The sequence below is a fragment of the Eutrema salsugineum genome, unplaced genomic scaffold, assembly GCF_000478725.1.
Source record: "Eutrema salsugineum unplaced genomic scaffold, Eutsalg1_0 scaffold_16, whole genome shotgun sequence".
NCBI lineage: Eukaryota > Viridiplantae > Streptophyta > Magnoliopsida > Brassicales > Brassicaceae > Eutrema > Eutrema salsugineum.
The window spans coordinates 569,019-589,356 of NW_006256858.1; the positions used below are offsets into that span (position 1 = coordinate 569,019).

Below are 20,338 nucleotides of genomic sequence, written 5' to 3' on the forward strand. Positions count from 1 at the left end.
AGTTTTTCCTTCTTCAACCAGCAGCTTCTCCAGTTTTGGTGATCAATCTTTGGAATTTGTAGCGGCTAACTGAGGTCTATTAGCTCCTAGTTTCATTAGCCTGTCAGAAATCCAAAGGTGGAAAAGGTATCTTCTAAAACTGAAAGCCATAGAACCTGTTGTTTAAACACTTCAAAACCCTATAAAAAAAACAAAACAAAAAAAAAAATCGATCTCTAATTGATTGAAAGTGTTTGATACTCTGATGATTGATTGATAACTTGTTGATTGATTGTTTAAATTACAAGTTTATGCATGTTCAAAGGTTTTAAACTCGTTTTATAAAACCCCAATCTACAAAAACCTAACAACCGTTTTTGGCCATGTTTATGGCATAAACCTATTCGATTTTCTTCATGTTTAATAAGCTTGTTGCAGCTTATTTGATTGTTGATTCTCTTGCTTGAAACACTTGATTGAATAAACTAAGAAAATCAACCCTAAATCCTAAGCTTGATTCACGATTTTGTAATCTTCAAAATCGTAAGTCATAATGCTTAAACCCTAGTCCTTTTCACGTGATTTCTTTGTTGTCCTTGTGAAATTATTAAAACCATTGACCACAGATCCTATAGATCTCGAAATCACATCCAAAATATGTTTTCCAAACCGTTAAAACCCTAGATAAAACCCTAATCATATTCGGCTCCCCTAGGGTTCCTCCTAAACCGCCTAAAACCGGCTAAACCTGGTTCTCATTAACCAAAATTATATTCGGCTTTAACCGATTAAATCACAGCTATTAAACCGACATCATGTTCGGGGTAACTAAAACCATACCCTTTAAAATTTACTATTTCCGAGAAAGTTCCCTCTAATAGAAAGTTTCCTCATATAAAAACTTTCCTCATATAGAAATTTTCCCGACATAGAAACTTTCCTCATTTAGAAAATTACCCAAATTAGAAACTTTCCAAATTTAGAAACTTTCCTAAAATAGAAATATTCTCAAAATAGAAAGTTTCATCATCAGCATTCAAAATTTTCTCAAAACAATCCCTAACAAAATCAATCTCATGTTTCAGATGTCAAACATTCAGAAATGTGAATTCGAGGCCCTTCATGTCTCCGGGGATAACTACCTCGAGTGGGCCCTAGACATGCGCTTGTTCCTTGCATCGAAAGAACTCGATGCATGTATTACCGACGGTAACACCGCATCCCGTAAGGGACAGTCTCAGGCGATATGTCACATACGCCATCATCTGGCCCCGAGCCTTAAGCAGCAATATCTCACTCTTGAGAATCCACTTGAATTGTGGCAAGCGCTGAAAAAGCGATATGACCATCAGAAAATGGTCCAGTTGCCTCAGGCAGATTTCGACTGGAAGAACCTTCGGTTCCAGGACTACAAATCCGTAGATGATTACAACAACGAACTCTTTCGTATTGTTGCCATCCGGAAACTCTGTGGCGAGGATGTGACAGATAATGATCTCCTCGAGAAAACATTATCCACATTCAGCACAGAGAATGTTGTGCTCCAACAACAATACCGTGCAATGAAACACACATTGTACGAAGACTTGTTGTCCTGTCTTCTCCTCGCTGAGAAGAATAACCAGCTGCTTATGAGGAACAGCGCTATGAGGCCCCCGGGATCGGCTCCTGTCCCAGCTTCTCGTCAAGAGTCCTACCATGTTCAACCCGATAGATCCTCAGATCACCGCCGTGGACGTGGTAATGGACGTGGTAATGGCCGAGGACATGGACGTGGAAGACGTGGACGCGGACATGGTCGCGGCAACCGACCTAACCTCAGTTATGGTCCTGGTCGTGGTCGAGGCATCACCAAGCCGACCCGCCACACCAACCCCGATGACTCTGCTTGTACCAGATGTGGGATGTTCAACCACCCAACAAAGCAATGTCGCACCCCCAAGATCCACTGCGATCTATACCAGAAGTACGGAAAAGCTCCTGCTGAAGCCAACATGACTCAGCCAGTCGATGCTGCTAACCTGGAAGGTGACGACCTCCTTGATGATGAGAACACCACAAATGAGCAGACCGACCCCATGGACTATGAAACAGCTGATCTCCTCGATTAATTCAATCATCTGAAACTCTGATACAATTTGATTTTGTTCTTTATTTTTTTTCATTTTGGGATTTGTTTCATTTTTTTTTTTTCCATTTGCCTTTATTCTCAGACACTGCTTTACTTTATGATTTATCACATTTTCTGAATTCCTCAATACTGAATTCTATCTTCTATTCATAATAAAGCACACCAGCAAATGGAAACCATAGTCGTAGATAGTGGATCCAGCCACACTATCTTAAGAAACAAAAGTTACTTCATAAACCTAACCTATCAAACCGCAAATATTAGCACCATCGCGGGTCCCTCAAACCTTATCGAAGGATATGGCCATGCCTATGTGTTGCTGTCAAATGGCACACAACTTGAAATACCAGATGCTCTATATTCTCCTAGTTCGAAGAGAAATCTTCTGAGCTTCAAGGATATAAGACAGAATGGTTTCCACATAGAAACCCAAGGTCAAGGGAACAAAGAATCCCTCCTAGTCACTAAAACCGTAGACGGCCATAAACAAATCCTCGAAACCATACCCGCGCTCTCTACTGGACTTTACCATGCTAAAGTCAGTATGATTGAAGCTAATACCACTCTCAAAGCCCGGTTTACTGATTATACTATTTGGCACGACCGGCTCGGTCATCCCGGTGCAAATATAATGCGTAAACTAATTCAAAACTCTCAAGGGCATACCCTCAAAGAAAACCGAGCTTATCCTCAACACCTCATGTGCACAGCTTGTTCTCAAGGCAAATTGATCACTCGGCCTTCACCAGTTAAAATCTCTAAACAAACACTTCATTTCCTAGAAAGAATCCAGGGTGATATCTGTGGACCTATACATCCATCTTCCGGACCATTCCGGTACTTCATGGTCCTTATAGACGCATCGACCCGTTGGTCATATGTTTGTCTCTTGTCCTCTCGGAACCAAGCCTTCGCTAGGTTCTTGGCCCAAATCATCAAATTGCGGGCCCATTTCCCTGACTTCCCACTAAAGACTATCCGCCTTGACAATGCTGGTGAATTTACCTCACAAGCGTTTAATGACTACTGTATGGCCATGGGGGTAACCGTGGAACATCCTGTAGCACATGTCCATACTCAAAATGGATTGGCTGAATCATTCATTAAACGCATTCAATGGATAGCCCGACCATTACTCATGAGATCAAAGCTCCCGGCCTCAGCATGGGGACATGCAGTATTACATGCTGCTGAACTCATACGCATCCGGCCATCTAGTGAACACAAATATTCCCCATCCCAACTACTCTCGGGTCATGAGCCAGACATCTCCCATCTCAAAACATTTGGGTGTTCAGTATATGTACCCATTGCTCCACCACATCGAACCAAAATGGGACCTCAAAGAAGGATGAGAATATATGTTGGTTTTGACTCTCCCACCATCATAAGATATCTCGAGCCAACCACTGGAGATCTCTTCAAGGCCAGATATGCGGATTGCCAATTCGATGAATCGGTATATCCCTCTTTAGGTGGTGAGACAAACAAGCTGGTCAAAGATCTTTCATGGAATCAAACATCATTAAATTGGCAAGATCCTCGGACTCTAGAATGTGATTCAGAGATCCAAAAGATTATTCATTATCAAAAGCTAGCTAATCAATTGCCAGATTCCTTTGCTGACCCGACCAAAGTAACCAAATCGTACATCCCAGCTTGTAATGCACCAGTACGAATAGCTGTCCCAACGGGACAGACCCAAGTTGCTACAGAGTCTGCACCACGTCTCAAATGGGGCAGACCTCTCGGTTCCAAAGATAAGAATCTCCGGAAATCAAAGAAAGGTGCAATAACCGAAACCGGGATTCCTGCAATATCAGACATAGCCGCGGCTGAGACTCAATCTAATGAACCCTCAATGGAAGTTCGGGACGCCGAATCTCCAGGTTCAGAAGATAACAATGAGATCTCCATCAATTACAATATGTCCGGAATACAATGGAATCGAAAAGAAGTCGACTTAAATGCACTCTTTGCATACAAAGTAGCACTTGATGTTGCGCTCACGCAAGAGGATCTAGAGCCCACGTCAATAACACAGTGTACACATCGAACAGATTGGCTAAAATGGAAAGAAGCCATAAACGTGGAGTTAAAGAGTCTCAAACTCAGGAAACGTGTTCGGTCCGATCATCCGGACCCCATCACACATCAAGCCAGTGGGCCACAAATGGGTCTTTGTGCGCAAAAGGAACGAACTCGGTGAAGTCGTTCGATACAAAGCACGGCTTGTAGCACAAGGATTCTCACAGAGACCCGGAATCGATTATGAGGAGACTTATTCTCCAGTGGTGGATGCAACAACATTCCGATTCCTCATAAGTCTGGCCATAAGAGAAAATCTTGATCTGCGGTTAATGGATGTTGTAACCGCATATCTCTATGGGCCCCTGGACAACGAAATATATATGAGACTCCCAGATGGCATTGAACTAAAAGACAAAAATGCATCTCGAGATCAATACTGCATCAGGCTGAACAAATCCTTGTATGGACTGAAACAAAGTGGGCGTATGTGGTACAACCGCCTCAGCGATTACCTCATCAAAGAAGGCTACAAAAATGACCCCATCAGTCCATGCATCTTCATCAAGAAGTACTCAAACAAAGGATTTGTAATCATAGCAGTATACGTGGATGATCTAAACATCCTCGGAACATCTGGTGAGATCTCCCAAACAGTCGACTGCTTAAAAGCAGAATTCGAAATGAAAGACCTAGGCAAAACAAAGTACTGTTTGGGATTACAACTTGAGTACATCAAAGGAGGAATCCTTGTGCATCAATCGGCTTATATCGAAAAGGTACTCAAGCGATTTAATATGGACCAAGCTCACCCATTGACCAGCCCAATGGTAGTTAGAAGCTTAAGTGATGACCCTCTTGGTCCCAAAAAGGATGATGAAGAAATCCTTGGTCCTGAAAAGCCATACCTCAGTGCTGTAGGAGCGTTAATGTACCTGGCTAGTCACACTAGACCAGACATATGTTTCGCCGTGAACCTCCTCGCTCGATATAGTTCATCCCCAACTCAGAGGCACTGGAACGGTATAAAACATCTCCTAAGATACCTTCGAGGTACTCAAGACTTAGGACTCTTCTATACTAACCAAAATAAAGATGGGTTAGTCGGCTTCGCCGATGCAGGATATCTATCAGATCCGCACACTGCCAAGTCTCAAACTGGCTACGTTTTTACGCATGGAGGAACAGCCATCTCTTGGAGATCAATGAAGCAGACACTCACTGCCACTTCATCAAACCATGCTGAAATCCTAGCCATTCATGAGGCTAGTAGGGAATGCGTCTGGCTGCGCTCCATGACTCAACACATCCGCAGAGATTGTGGTATGGACGAAGACACACAGCCCACGGTGATGTATGAAGACAACGCGGCATGCATAGCTCAGCTCAAGGAAGGATATATCAAAGGAGATCGGACGAAGCACATTCTACCGAAGTTCTTCTCAACCTCAGACTGGCAGAAGGACGGCACTCTCAGCGTTCAGCAGGTCCGATCCAGTGAGAATTCAGCTGACCTCTTCACCAAATCATTGCCTACTTCAACACACCGGAAGCTCGTCAAACAGATAGGAATGTATAGACTTAGAGATCTGCAGTGATGCTACAATCAGGGGGAGTAATGCGTGTTGTACTCTTTTTCCTTCACCATGGTTTTGTCCCACTGGGTTTTTCCTGGTAAGGTTTTAATGAGGCAACATTCCCCAGCGCATTATCGAGATCCCGATTGAGTAGCTGGCCTGGTTCACTCGTCCAAGGGGGAGTGTTATAACACATATCATATATGGACTCTTATACCGGCCCATTAGGCCCATCAGGGCATTGTACTTAACCTAGATTCCCTATGTACTCTATATATACATTCGAGTGATTAATAAAGTTTCTAAGTTTTCACAACACAATAGTATTTCCTCTGATTCAGAAAGTTTGATTTTTTGCCTTTTTATTCTTGTTTCAAAAAGTTTGATTTTGTAAAATTTTTATCTACATTTATTGATTAATAATAGTATATAAGTAATTTTAAGAGGTATTAAATGAGAATAGTTGAATTTGCCTATTTACTACTGGCTCATACTTTATGTAAAAATGTTAAAAAAATTAAATTTTCTGGATCAAGAGGGAGTACTAAATAGAAAGACACTTGACGACAATATAAAAAGAAGAAATATATACTATACTTACTTTGGCTTAGCCACTCCTGCAAAAACAATTACTCACTTCTCTCTCTCTGTCTCTGCAATGTCGCAGCCTCTCACAACTAGACCGACCGTCGCCGGAATCTCTATATTCCCTTTCCGACAGCCACCGCCGCTCTGTACTTTCCTCTTCGTCATCGTCCTTTTCGTCGCCACTTTCTACACGCTCCATCACCCAAACACTACTCCACATCTCCTTTCTCGAAATTCCCATAATGCCCTCATTCTCCGCCGCCTCTTCCTCTCCTCCGCCTCTAACGCCACCATCTCCTCCTACCTCCGCGCTTTGACCCGTCTTCCTCACCTCGCCGGAACAAAACCCTCTTTAGACACTCTCCACTACGTCCTCCACCATTTCCAAAGCCTCGGACTTGACACCCATGTCGCCGAATACGAGGCTCTCCTCTCTTATCCTGCGCATATCTCCGTAACGGCGCGTTTTAGCAACAAGACGACGGTGGAGTTCGACTTGAACGAGCCTGTAGTCTACGACGCTTCCGGAGGTGACGATTCCTCTTCCTCTCCTGTCGTCAAGCCTTACCACGCTTATTCGCCGTCTGGTTCGGCGCAAGGTAGCGTGGTTTTCGTGAATCACGGCGAGGAGAGAGACTATCGTGCGCTTGAGTCGATTGGAGTGAGCGTTAGAAATTGCGTGGTTTTAGCGAGAAAGGGAGATTCTTTGGGAAGAGGAGCAATTGTGAAGATAGCAGAGACCAAAGGTGCGCTGGGCGTGCTAATATACGCCGAGAATGACGGTGGTGGATCCGGCGGCATTGAGAGAGGTACGGTGATGAGAGGAATCGGAGACCCGGTAAGTCCGGGTTGGCCCGGAGTTGTCGGAGGTGAAAAATTGAGCTTGGAAGATGATCGGGTCACTCGGAGATTCCCAAAAATTCCATCTTTGCCTTTGTCTCTCCACAATGCAGAGATCATATTGGCTTCCCTTGACGGTGCTAGGGCTCCGGTGGAGTGGCGGAATTCGGGTCGGGTCGGGTCAGGACAACGGGTTGGACCTGGCCGGACGGTTGTGAACATGACGTACCAGGTACAGTAACTTGAATATCGCATTTCCGTTATTGTTTCTTGGTTTGACTTAGCGTCTTTATTATGTGATTGATTTTCCGTTATAAACCTTTATGAAAATTAGATTTTTAATGTTCCAATTTAACCGTAATAGTATTGGTTTTTTTGGGGGGGCGTTTACAAGTGGCTGAAATAGTGGCAATTATGCTCAATCAAGTTTGACTACTCTCTTTAGATTTCGAAGTTCCAATTAGTCCTGATTTTGGGATTTGATTGTAGTTGAAAAGTGCGAATTTGAGCTCACTCAAGTTGTAGTTCTATACTTTTGACATTGATTTTTCTTTTTGGTTTTGATTTACCAGTAAAAGTTGGACCTTTGAAGTTCTTACTGTTGACCATCTATCGTCTTTTAAAACTTTAGGGGGAGATGAAAATGAAGAAAATTCAGAATGTCTTGGCTACGATTAGAGGTAGCGAAGAACCAGACCGGTATGTGATTCTTGGAAACCATAGAGACGCATGGACTTATGGAGCTGTTGATCCAAACAGTGGAACTTCTGCTTTACTCGACATTAGCCGACGATTTGCTCTGTTGCTTAAATCTGGTTGGAGACCACGTAGGACCATTCTTCTTTGCAGTTGGGATGCAGAAGAATTCGGAATGGTTAGTTTATCAGTTATTCGAAAAAAGCTGAATCTGCTTGATGGCTTTGACTAAAACCACATTTGATTGTAGTTGTTCATCTTGTGTGTGTGTGTGTGTTTTTCTTTCTTTCTTGTTTTATAGATTGGATCAACTGAATGGGTTGAAGAAAATGTTCTTAACTTAGGTGCAAGTGCTGTGGCTTATCTTAATGTAGATTGTGCGGTCCAAGGCTCTGGTTTTTTTGCTAGCGCAACTCCTCAATTAGACGGTCTTCTTTTAGATGTCTTGAAGCTGGTAATAAAACTAACAACGAAGGCATATTCTCAAGCATTGTGAGACTTTCTTGGTTTAATAGTCCATAGAATTCTTAGTTGGTCTCTGGTATTCATCTTTGTGGTCAGGTCCAGGATCCTGATGACGTAGGCTTGACAGTGGAAGAGACTTTCAAGTCTCAGAATAACTTTGTGAGTAGACTATCCTTTGAAAGAGTTTGTTTTTTTTTTCTTACAGATTTGACGTTTGTCTTTGTGAACGATGGATGGTTTAAATGTAATGCAGATACAGAGGCTAAGTAGAGTAGATTCTGATTTTTCCGGTTTTCTTCATCATGCCGGGATACCATCTATAGACATGTACTATGGAGCAGGTAAACCAGAACTTGATTCCCTTAAAGTCTTTGGAAAACGTTCCAGTATATGACAGTATTAATGCAAAGTGATGCCGATAATGTATCCTGTGAGTTTTTCAGACTATCCTGTTTATCACACCGCTTTTGACTCGTACGATTGGATGATCCGTAATGCGGATCCAATGTTTCATCGCCATGTTGCTAGTAAACCTTTTATCTCTCTCTCTTTTGATTTACTACTATCTTCTTTCAGTTTCATTGACTCTGTGAAGAAAGTTAAACTCTCAACTCTCTTCTTTGCTTTCTGTATTTCTCAGTGGCTGGAATTTGGGGACTTATAGGAATTATCTTGGCTGATGAGCCAGTCATACCGTTTGATTACATCTCTTATGCAGAACAACTGCAGGTATATATTATATTTGCTCCCTTTATACATAAAGATAGAAAGGAAAACTGAGTTTATGTTGTGTGTTACGGTTCAGGCACATAGAGATACATTAAGCAAGCTCTTAGAAGGGAAAGTTTCTGTTAACCCCTTAAGCATGGCGATACAAGAGTTCTCTTATGTTGCTGAAAAAGCCAAAGATGAAGCAAAGGTTTTTTAAAGGATTTTGCTGATTAAAGTTATAACCTTTTAATCTTTTTCTTCTTCGTCACACGTATTCATTATCATGGTGATTGATTTTGCAGAAGTTAAAGGAACAAGCATATAGTAAAAATGATGTTGCAGCAGCTGCCAAGAGAAGAGAGCTAAATGACAGGATGATGCTTGCAGAAAGAGGGTTTTTGGATTCAGAAGGGATCAAAGGAAAAGAATGGTTCAAGCATCTTGTGAGTAATATATAACATCATTTTTTTTTATTCATTCAGATTTCAGTTTTCCAAAAACTCATGTGACCTTGCGTTTGTGTGTTTGTATAGGTGTATGGACCTGCGGCTGAACCAGATAGCAAGCTCGGTTTTTTCCCTGGAATAGCAGACGCCATTGCGATGAACGCGTCAGAAGGAATGATCGAGCACGAGATGTGGAGAGTTGCGAGAGCGATTCAGAGAGCAAGCAAAGCTCTTAAAGGAGGGTTCACATGAGGAAAATCTGAGGGTTGTCTTTTGTGTGTATATATGAGTGACTGTAGATTGTAGAACTAAACAATATAACTGTCATATTCAACAACTTTAATTCTCATATGGTTGCTGTTAGTCTTTGAAGACTTTGTCTCCATAAAAAAACAGCATCATGACGTGTGATACACACTTTTTAATATCAAATAACCAAATTCTGTACTGACTATACGCTGATGTATATGAATGTGTATTATAAGCCATTTGTATTTGCAAAGAACAAAGTAATATACAAACTCCAAAGAACAACCACTATATTCCATTTTTCAGAAGCTACTTTATTCCCGTGTGTAGTGTTCCAATGTAGTGTTCCATAGGATTTATTTGTTTTTGTTTCCACTATTGAACTACTTTTAAAGTGCCTAGCTTTACCACTAATGTAACTAGGATTCCCAAATTATCGACATTAATTTACCTTTTTATGTTAAAAATTTTCTCATTTGATATTTCTTTGACTAATTGAGCGACTCAAATAGTGGAAGAGTCCACGACCTTCTCTGAATCCCATGAAAATCTTTAGTGGCCTACTAATTTTTAATTTGTCAAAAACCAAAAGAAAATAATAATTTCTCTACGAAAATTCGAACCAGTGACCCCATTACCAGAGTAGCTCAAAGATTAATGAAAGTTTTGTCCCCTTATCTGATATCTTAAAATTTCAAAAAAAATTGATAGAAGTAATTCATAGTCGAATATGTTTATAAATGAATATTATTGTAAGTTTATATAGGTTGGATCAGCTTGAAAGGAAAAAATTATAAAGAGATAATGATAACTGAAACTAATAGGATGCAAAAAACAAAAATTAGTTTTCAGTAGACGGAGGAAATGCCCTGTGAAGTTGCTTCATCAAGTCTTGCACATACCGTTTCGGCAGTCGACATTTTATTGATGCTGCAGACACCAAAAGATGTACAACGAATGTTAAAGCCTGAAGAAGCCAAAAGCTGTTGCTAATACAAGGCAAGAGTGTTTTGTTGTTATTGTGAACATATGGCCAAAATAAATAAAAACTCACAATGATTTTAGGTGGGAACATCCACGTTTAATAATACTCACCGAACAAGAAAATGCCCAGAAGATGCTTTTGTTTCCGAGATCCAATCCGGAACCAACTGCAACATCAACCTGTATTGTTCCTCCACTTCCTCTGAGAAGAAAAACAAGAAAGAAACTGTGAGCCTGTGGAGTAAGAAATTGTAGAACATACGATGTAACTGTTCCCTACTTGTATCAGTTATATTGATTTGGCATGCAATAATCTTGTGAAGAAGCTCCTCTTTGGTGATGATCGTTCGCTTTGTTGCGTGAAACAACTTATGAATCAAGTTAACAAGCTTAGGTAAATCTTGCTTCTCGGTTTCAGGCTTTGGTTTCTCTTTCATCTGCAAGAAGCACACACAACACAATGTGGTTATGCAACGGAAAATGAATCAAAGCCCTGAAACAATGTGAAAGGTTTCAAGGAAAACGCATCGCTTACTGAGTGCACAAGACTTTCTTCATCGGAAACATCATCAGCTTCATAGTTGATTCCTTCATCATAAGATACGTTACTGATGTCACCAGCTTTCGCAGTTCCATCTTCCTCAAGAGTGTCAAAATTCAGACACTTAGTGCGAGATGAGCGCCTTTCCAGACCATTTGTTGATCTAATAGAGTCATTATCATCATCTGGAGGAGTCATCGTAATACACCTTCTAGATGGCTGTAATGTCGGTGTAGCACTCATGAGCCGGATTGGTGTTGATAGATCCCTGGAGGGAGTGGATAAATCTTTGACTGGGGTTCCAACTATTCTTGACTCTGTGTGTGATAACAAGCATTCCTCAGTTCCAAATAATAAAGTCGAATCTGGAACTACTTTGTCGACTCTATGTTGTTCTTTCTCCATCTCCTCCATTTGAATATCAAACCCTTCGTTTTCAAGTTTAGATGCTCCCAAGTCTACGCTTATAGTGTCTGAACAACTATCCCTTTTGGAGGAATTGAAAGGTTCAGGAAGCAGTTCTTTTGGAATCTCGTCCTGTATACAAAAGAATGAAGAATCAATCAGATATAAAAAGCATTTCGTAAAAGCTACAAAGAACAAAACAGATTAATATGTTACCTTAGGATGAGCTTTGTAAAAATCTACAAGCTTTGAGTGGAACACCTTCCTAAGTTGCATGTGTTTAGTTCCGCAATTTGCATCTTCAGGCACAATGGCGTCGGTATTTAACTTAACATGAAGACTGGGATTCATACAGCTAGTGTCTTCATCACACTTCAATACTCTCTTTATTTCAATGGCTTCTGGATAAATATGCTTCATCTGAGCCAAATGATCATACGAGAAGATCCTGTACACCCCCACATCGACCAAACAAAACATTAAACGAATACAACCAAACAACACACATATACAGGCAGAAAATCAAGCCTATACAAACAACACACAATTAGACTAATCAGATGCATCAATAGTCAATCTTTCAAACCTTTTATTGAAAACGAAAAATCTAGTAAGTGAATAGCTATACCGATTAGTAAGATACTCAATCTTGGGACATATATTGGCAAATGTCGTCAAAGAACCCTTTAATTTGAGCAACCTAATCGCAGTGTCCAACCCATTGAACAATTCACCCAGAATCTCGAACCTGCGATGCCAAAAAAAAAAAAAAAAATCAACATCGTAAAAGCAGAGTCCAAATTGAAAACAGAGTATGAACGACCAATCAATCAATCAAAAAAATCAAACCTTTCGGGCAATTTGATAGTTATTTCAGGTTTTTGAGGCGAAGCCAAGAGCTGTCTCTTGACGGGTTTGATTGGATATCGAGAGCCTTGGGGCTTAATATCTGGGAATGACAAAGAGACATCACTGTTACGAGATCTGGTGGGGAGAATCGTCGTCTTGTCAGGAGTCTTCGTCGAAAATAGTGGCTCGGGGATCGAAGACTCTGACGCCATAGCCGGCTTCTCTGAAACGTTTTCGAAGGAGCTCATTGCAAAGAGAGATAGATAGGGAACGTAGTGAGAGTTAGAGAGAAAAAGTGGTGCTTTTAAGGAGAGGGAGCGTAACGGCTAGTATGTATTAGGGTTTAGGCCATAACGGTGAAGAAGAAGGCAGTAGATTTTCCGCCGATGGAAACCCAAAGACGTGGGCCCTTATTTGCCACGTCACTCGAGTCAGTTCTTGACTTTGTTTCCCGCGATTTCCTTTGCCGCATATAACTACGTCGTTTGGGTTTTTAGGAAAAATTATTTTACTGACACATCATTTTTTTACTCGAATACGATATATACGGTAGTTTGGAAATGAAATAAGTGCCGGTCTAATTAACCACATTACATCGAGGCACTCAATATTTACCCTAAAATTATTTTCAACATCGAAACATATGGAATCTCTAGAGCCTATATAACACTGATTTGTAAAACATTGTGAGATGTTATTGTAAAAAACATCGGGAGAGAGAATAAATTACTTTAGACATGATTTATCTCTCATACGTATTTGAAAATTTTAATAGATTGGTCAGAGACAGAGAATAGATCCTTACAATTAATGTGGACGGAAGCTAAGAAGACTAATAAATCAAATCAACTTCTATATATTTTATCTATTCATGGTCAAAATAATAATATGCGACAGTTATGGTCTTCTCTTACAAATTCTACGTACACTAATTTGGGATTAACTACCATATGAAAAATAAAAACAGCTCATGTGTCCGAATATTTTTGTTTTCTCCTAAGAATATTCGAAAAAAGCGGGGTTTTAACCGTTAATTAGTCTGAAAAACTCGAACAGACTAAAAAGAAAAATTCCAATAACAAAGTATTTTAACTGAAAAATAACAGAACCAATATTGTCTCCTAAAAGAAGTAAAAACAAGGTGGAGGAGAAATAGGATGCGAAAAATAAGAAGTCAAAGCGAAAGACGACGTCGTTGTCAGAAGAATATACCACATGTAAGAAAAAAATATGTCAAAGCAAAAACAGAAAAGGATCACGTATAAGTAGCCGTTCACGACGCTGCCTCTATGTCATATCTCACAAACTCATTCTTCTTTATCACCCCTCTCTCTACAGTTTCTTGAAGAAACAACAAACACTCTTCTCCTTCTCTTAGACAAATCCCACAAGAGTTTGTCAGCGAGAAAGTAAGCAAATATATACGTACTCTTTATGAAAATTTCTTCTTAATTACTTATGTGTGGTTGATGAATCTGTTTTACGTGTTGATTTGTTTGTTTAGATGTGAAATAACTCAATGATGATTAAGCAGGACTTTGGTTATGTTTCCTTTTTGTTCGTCTCTCATTCCACATTCTGTTTTGTTCGTAACAACAACTACAAGATTTTAACCTGCCAATAAACATAGCTTTTTCCGAATGTAGCATGCGTTGTCTCTATCCAATATTGCCATATAATTTTGTAAAATAATTGTTCATAATTCGGACAAAACAAAACTCTGCAATAAAAAGGTTTGTGAAATCAAGCTATGTTTATGATACTGATTGTGTTTTCTTAATATTAATGCAGAGAAGAAGAGAACGAGAGGAATGGCAGGAGATCAACTAAACGTGCTAAACGCACTCGACGTTGCGAAAACGCAATGGTACCATTTCACAGCGATTATCATCGCCGGAATGGGATTCTTCACCGACGCTTACGACCTTTTCTGTATCTCCCTCGTCACTAAGCTTCTTGGCCGCATTTACTACCACGTGGACGGCGCAGAGAAGCCTGGAACGCTGCCTCCAAACGTCTCAGCCGCGGTTAACGGAGTCGCGTTTTGCGGTACGCTCGCTGGCCAGCTCTTCTTCGGCTGGCTCGGTGACAAACTCGGGAGGAAAAAAGTTTACGGCATGACTCTCATGGTCATGGTCATTTGCTCAATCGCTTCGGGTCTCTCCTTTGGCAGAGACTCGAAAACGGTGATGACCACGCTCTGTTTCTTCCGGTTCTGGCTCGGTTTTGGCATCGGCGGTGACTATCCGTTATCCGCCACGATCATGTCCGAGTACGCCAATAAAAAAACACGTGGCGCGTTTATAGCCGCGGTTTTCGCGATGCAAGGGTTCGGAATCTTGACCGGAGGGATTTTTGCGATCATTGTGGCTGCGGCTTTCGAGGCTAGGTTTCCAGCTCCAGCCTATAAAGTGGATGCCTTGGCATCTACGGTTCCTCAGGCGGATTATGTGTGGCGGATAATTTTGATGGTTGGTGCTGTGCCTGCCGCGATGACGTATTACTCGAGGTCGAAGATGCCCGAGACTGCGAGGTACACGGCTCTTGTGGCCAAGGACGCGAAGCTAGCGGCTTCGAACATGTCTAAGGTTTTGCAAGTGGAGCTTGAAGCAGAGCATCAGAGAGTAGAGGAGATTTCTAGAGATAAGAGCAATTCCTTTGGCTTGTTCTCCAAGGAATTCATGAAACGCCATGGCCTTCATTTGCTTGGAACCACAAGCACATGGTTCTTACTTGACATTGCCTTCTACAGTCAGAACCTTTTCCAGAAAGATATTTTCAGCGCGATTGGATGGATCCCTCCGGCTCAGACAATGAATGCGATCCAAGAGGTTTTCAAGATCGCACGTGCGCAAACCCTAATTGCCTTGTGCAGCACGGTACCTGGTTACTGGTTCACAGTCGCATTCATCGACGTCATTGGTAGGTTTGCGATACAGATGATGGGTTTTTTCTTCATGACTGTGTTCATGTTCGCTCTCGCTATTCCTTACGACCACTGGACACACAAGGAGAACAGAATCGGATTCGTTGTGATGTATTCTTTAACATTCTTCTTTGCAAACTTTGGACCTAACGCAACAACTTTCGTGGTGCCTGCTGAGATCTTCCCGGCTAGGTTTAGATCAACCTGCCATGGAATCTCCGCGGCTTCTGGAAAATTAGGAGCAATGGTTGGTGCGTTTGGGTTCTTGTACTTGGCACAAAGTCCTGACAAGACCAAGACAGAACATGGATATCCTCCAGGGATTGGTGTCAAGAACTCGCTCATTGTTTTGGGTGTGGTTAACCTTTTGGGGATGTTTTTTACATTGTTGGTTCCTGAATCTAAAGGCAAGTCTCTCGAGGAAATGTCTGGTGAGAACGAGAACAATGATGAAAGCAGCAGCAACAACAACCAGAACAGCACGGTGTCAACCGCATAGAGATTCTGAAAGACTTTTGTCATTATTTATTCTTGTATCTCTGTTCACTCTCTCTCTCTCTCAAGATTTCTTCTCACTGCAAGAAACTCAAGTTGTTTTTTACGTATACTTTTTTATTGAACGTTAAATGCAATAGGATCTAATTCTTTCACATATCTGTTTCAGTTTTGGTTCTCGAATTTGTAGAACCAGTTTTTGGTGTTCAATGTAACAAATGAAAGAATGGATAGATGATGAAATCGCGCAAATCGCATTGTTATTGCTGAACCAAAGAAGAAATTTTAGAATCAAAAAATCAAACAGGAACACAAAAGACGGATAAATGCGATTAGTGTATTTTTATACACACACATGTATGTATACTCGTCTCAGGTCAGCAAGACGTCACAGAGCTAACTTGAAGGCTACGTACAACTGATCGTGTTAGCATTGATCCTGTGAATGGGTTGAATCTTCTTGTATAGGCAAAAAAAACTCTCTATAAATGGGTAAAACCAAACTGCATTGTTTCTTTTCCTTCAGCCATTTTCTGTTCAATCTGCAACCACAGGAGGAGATCATTCATGGTGCTACGTGCAGCGACTATAGGAAATATGTTTAGCTCTAAGGGATAAATGAATGCAACACTGTTGTTGGAGATAATGAAGGTAAGAGAGGACAAAGATGCAAGAATCTTCTTATACTCTATACATATGAATACAATGATTAAGAGAGTACAATACAATACATGGAGTACAAGTAGATAGAAACAATAAAATTCACTGGCTGTGGATATCAACAACAACTCACTAATATTCTGGATCTGAGTTTAATGTAAAAGAATGAACTTATGTGTGTAGCTCTGGCATAGAGGCAGCTTCGTGTTCAGAGACCAGCTGAAACTAAACCATGCAATGTTACAATTCCAATCAAGGTGTTGTCTTCATTAACCACCGGTAGAAATTGTACAGGCGAAGGTGGGGACTCCATTTTCTTCATAGCTTCAACTGCCATTGTTTCCGGTCCAATTGTCCTCGGCTTCCTGTTTATACAATAGGTGCAAAATATAAACTTCAACACAAACCAATGTTTATATACTTACAGGATCCAAAGCAGAGTATTTTCTTTGTTTTGGTCATTTTCTCACCTGTTGCACATTTCTCCAACACTGAGTTTGAAGATTGCTTCTCCACTTGCTTTAAGAGTCCGACGAAGATCTCCATCAGTGAATGTACCGATCAAGCGGTGATGTTCATCAACCACAAGTAAACATCCGCATCCTTTGCTAGTCAGCTCCACTAATTGATCCATTATCAAGTCTCCTTCTTTACAAATCGGAAGCTCATCTTTCTTTTTCATAACATCTTTTACCTGCAAAAATATAGCTAACAGATTCACTCCCATTGTTGTATTAATCACTTTCGAATGCACATCAATCATGGAGAATCAATGCTACTCTGGTTCTTAAGCTTATTATGATAATCAAAGGCAAAATTGAAAGGAGAGATTTCGAGACGAGACCTTGAAGATTAAGCTCTTGCCGATCCTACCGGCGGGATGATTGGATGCATACTCTTCCTTGGAGAGATTTCTAGCCGCCATGAGTGCGACGGCGATGGTATCACCGAACACCATCTGGATCGCCGTGGACGTAACCGGAGCAAGATTAAACGGGCACAATTCCCTCTGGAGCGGCAAATGCACATTCATATCACAAACTCCGGCGAGTGGATTCCCGGAAACAGAGGTAAGAGACACCAGAAAGGCGCCTTTAGCCCTAGCGCAGGGAACAAGACGGAGGAGCTCTTCGGTGGCGCCGGATTTGCTGAAGAGAACGAGAACGTCGCGGGAGGAGAGAGCGCCAATGTCACCGTGAAGCGCGTCGAGAGGAGAGAGGAAGGAGGAGCGGAAGCTGAGGGAGACGAGCGTCTGAGAAACCTTGTTAGCGACGAAGGCGGATTTACCGACGCCGGTGAAGAAAACGGTTCCGGTGGAAGAGAGGAGAATGCGAGCGAAATCTAAGGTTTGGGAGAGGTCTAGATGTTTGAAAAAGTGATTGAGAAGATCTTGCTGAGATTTGAAGAGATCGAGGAGGTTATCTCGGGAGATCTCTTGATGTACATGCCCGGATCCGCCATTTTTGAGGGATTCGTGATCCACAGATGAGAAATCGAGATGTGGCGGTGGCAGAGATCCCATTGCTGATCTGTGTGAAAGAGAGAGCTTTTTTGATTATTTGCTTTGTGGAGAGATCTAAATATCAGAGAGAGAGAGAGAGCGAATTAATGGAGACGTAGGGGTAAATCGGTAAATTAAAGATTCGTTGCGTTTCCGTGGTGATTGATTGTAAAGCGATTGGTGGTGAATGGTGATTGTATTAGAGGTATAATTAGCGTGACACTTACTGATTTAAACTGTCTTACATTAGAATAAAGTCTTTGTAATGGAGGAGTTCAAAAGTGGGAATTGGTGAAACATATTGCAATTGCAAGTGACTGAAAAGGATTGTATGACTTGAAGAACATGGTTGATGTTGCAAATGATACGATTTGTTTCAATAAAGCTCTCACAGCTACACTGTCTTGATAAATTGGTATCGGATTTGACACAAATGCAGTGAAATATCGGCTTTGAGTGAAGATATAAAAAAACAGGGAAGAACAGTAATGTATGAACAATCTGAAATATAAGATGCTGAAAAAGCCTGAAAGTTTCTCCATAAGAAGGAAATCTTTTACTTATAAACCCCAAAAGATGTTTAATCTGCATAATAGATTAAAACCTAAACAACACGTGCTAAACAGAATTATAGGTACATGAACAACAAAGTTTTGAAACCATAAGTAAGAGAAGTGGCATTGTGTCATAGTATCACCCTGATCCCAAAACAAAATCTACAACTCTACTGAATCTTGGGGTGGTCTTTGATCATCTCTGGTTTAATCAGAAGAAGTAAGAAAAGAGAGTCATTTTGTTTTAAATTTTTTCTTGAGAAGACGATGTAAAGTTGAGGTAGTTTCCATCTCCATCATCGAGTGAGTTAACTGGACATCAACCCAGCAAGCTCATCTGCACAAACATCATCAATAGTTACAGCTTTCCAACAAAAAATAATAAAACAAACAAACAAACGACAAACATAGATGAGATGAGAGCAATAGACAGAGATAGATTCCAAGATTTATCCATGGCAATACACAAAAACAAATGTAAGGAGAAACAAGAGTAGCTTTTCCATAAAACCATCGATATTACTTTCTTCATCTCTCAATTGAGTACAAGTGAAGATTTTGTAATGGACATTCTCTTTGGTCAAAACGAAGCCAACATACGAATCCTTATGTTCAGACACTTAGTGGATTCGGCTCAAGCCAAACCATCTGTAGAATCTAATTTCCAATTTAGTTGATTATCAGTTATGAAAGGCCAAAACCATCAAAAACGTGCGCAGGTAATCAACAAGATAGTTTGGGTTGAGCTATAGAGGTAGGATTCCTAAACACCCAAGTATCCCTTATATTACACTATTGACTACGAGAGCGATGGACATTACCATCCGGAGGTGCCGGGTCGGTTTCCAGCCGATCTCGGATCCGTCCGGATCCTCTCATACCCGCCCGATTTGGGCCGTCCGGTCTGTCCATGCCTAAAATGTCCCTGCCGCGGCTGTTCCTGGTAAGCCAATCTCTGATTCGGATTCGGATCTCTAACTCGAGAAGGGTCGAGTCCAGGTTTCTCATCCTTTCGAACGAACCCTGGCCTAAGATGCGGCGGCACGAATCGATCAGGTTTCGGGGACAGAGAAATCGGAGCCGGAGCATGCACAGGCACCTCTTGGACCTTCTCGATTTCCTGTGTTCGAACTGGAAATGAAAGCGAGGAGCCAGGTCCGGTATGACCTAAGGGACGAAGAGAGATCTGATTGGGATCTGGATCAGAGACGGCTTGATCCGGAATCCTCGGAGCTGGAGGGGTGGTGGTGATGGTGGCGGCGGCGGAAACGGAGGGAGATCTCAGAGGCTTAGGGGTAGGTTTAGTGAGAACGAGCATACGGCCATTGGAACGAGCGACGGAGGAATAAGAAGCGGGGGAGGAGGAGGAGGAGGAGGCATAAGGAGAAGAAGGAGGATCTTTGTGGAGGATTTGGCTGTAGTTGATGGAGGTGTATTTGTTGTTGGTTCTTGCCATTCAATTTGCTTTCTGTTTCTTCGTCTTCTCTCTTGGTATACAAGTTTCTCTACTTTGATTTCCAGATCAACGAAGAAGAAGAAGAACGAATGAAATGATTGAAAGGTTTTCTGGTTTTCGTTTTCTGTTTTTTTTTTCTCTTTTGCCTCCCTCCGCTGTTTTTTTTTTATTTAAACTTTTTAAAAAATGTGAGATTACTTTAATGATTACTGAAGAGAAAAGGAAGACGCAAGTGATGTCATTCCTATTGGGCACAT

At 41.3% G+C, this 20,338-nt stretch overlaps 5 protein-coding genes across 5 annotated transcripts; 2 read left to right on the forward strand and 3 right to left on the reverse strand.

Annotated features, from left to right (window-relative positions):
* Nucleotides 1-6,343: 6,343 nt before the first annotated feature.
* Nucleotides 6,344-9,900, forward strand: LOC18021198 (probable glutamate carboxypeptidase AMP1). The gene is made up of 10 exons (XM_006403481.2): nucleotides 6,344-7,375; nucleotides 7,775-8,017; nucleotides 8,141-8,293; nucleotides 8,401-8,463; nucleotides 8,558-8,645; nucleotides 8,748-8,831; nucleotides 8,945-9,033; nucleotides 9,110-9,223; nucleotides 9,318-9,458; nucleotides 9,549-9,900. Exons 1-10 carry the CDS (start codon nucleotides 6,374-6,376, stop codon nucleotides 9,711-9,713), a joined length of 2,142 nt encoding a protein of 713 aa, XP_006403544.1. The 5' UTR covers nucleotides 6,344-6,373; the 3' UTR covers nucleotides 9,714-9,900.
* A 658-nt stretch (nucleotides 9,901-10,558) lies between these two features.
* LOC18021199 (CDT1-like protein b) lies at nucleotides 10,559-12,737 on the reverse strand. The gene is made up of 7 exons (XM_024158001.1): nucleotides 12,490-12,737; nucleotides 12,269-12,388; nucleotides 11,857-12,088; nucleotides 11,230-11,772; nucleotides 10,975-11,131; nucleotides 10,806-10,896; nucleotides 10,559-10,640 (listed from the first exon to the last, which is right to left on the reverse strand). The coding sequence occupies exons 1-7, from the start codon at nucleotides 12,735-12,737 to the stop codon at nucleotides 10,559-10,561; spliced, it is 1,473 nt and encodes a 490-aa protein (XP_024013769.1).
* Nucleotides 12,738-14,300: 1,563 nt separating this feature from the next.
* LOC18021200 (probable inorganic phosphate transporter 1-7) lies at nucleotides 14,301-18,127 on the forward strand. The gene is made up of 3 exons (XM_024158023.1): nucleotides 14,301-15,696; nucleotides 15,736-15,859; nucleotides 17,939-18,127. Exons 1-3 carry the CDS (start codon nucleotides 14,301-14,303, stop codon nucleotides 18,057-18,059), a joined length of 1,641 nt encoding a protein of 546 aa, XP_024013791.1. The 3' UTR covers nucleotides 18,060-18,127.
* LOC18021201 (probable arabinose 5-phosphate isomerase) lies at nucleotides 16,584-17,577 on the reverse strand. The gene is made up of 3 exons (XM_024158024.1): nucleotides 17,413-17,577; nucleotides 17,041-17,261; nucleotides 16,584-16,935 (listed from the first exon to the last, which is right to left on the reverse strand). The coding sequence occupies exons 2-3, from the start codon at nucleotides 17,250-17,252 to the stop codon at nucleotides 16,779-16,781; spliced, it is 369 nt and encodes a 122-aa protein (XP_024013792.1). The 5' UTR covers nucleotides 17,253-17,261; nucleotides 17,413-17,577; the 3' UTR covers nucleotides 16,584-16,778.
* A 469-nt stretch (nucleotides 18,128-18,596) lies between the features above and the next one.
* LOC18021202 lies at nucleotides 18,597-20,248 on the reverse strand. Its single transcript, XM_006403485.2, has 2 exons — nucleotides 19,447-20,248; nucleotides 18,597-18,962 (listed from the first exon to the last, which is right to left on the reverse strand). Coding segments are annotated over exons 1-2 (636 nt in total). The 5' UTR covers nucleotides 20,082-20,248; the 3' UTR covers nucleotides 18,597-18,961.
* Nucleotides 20,249-20,338: the final 90 nt, after the last annotated feature.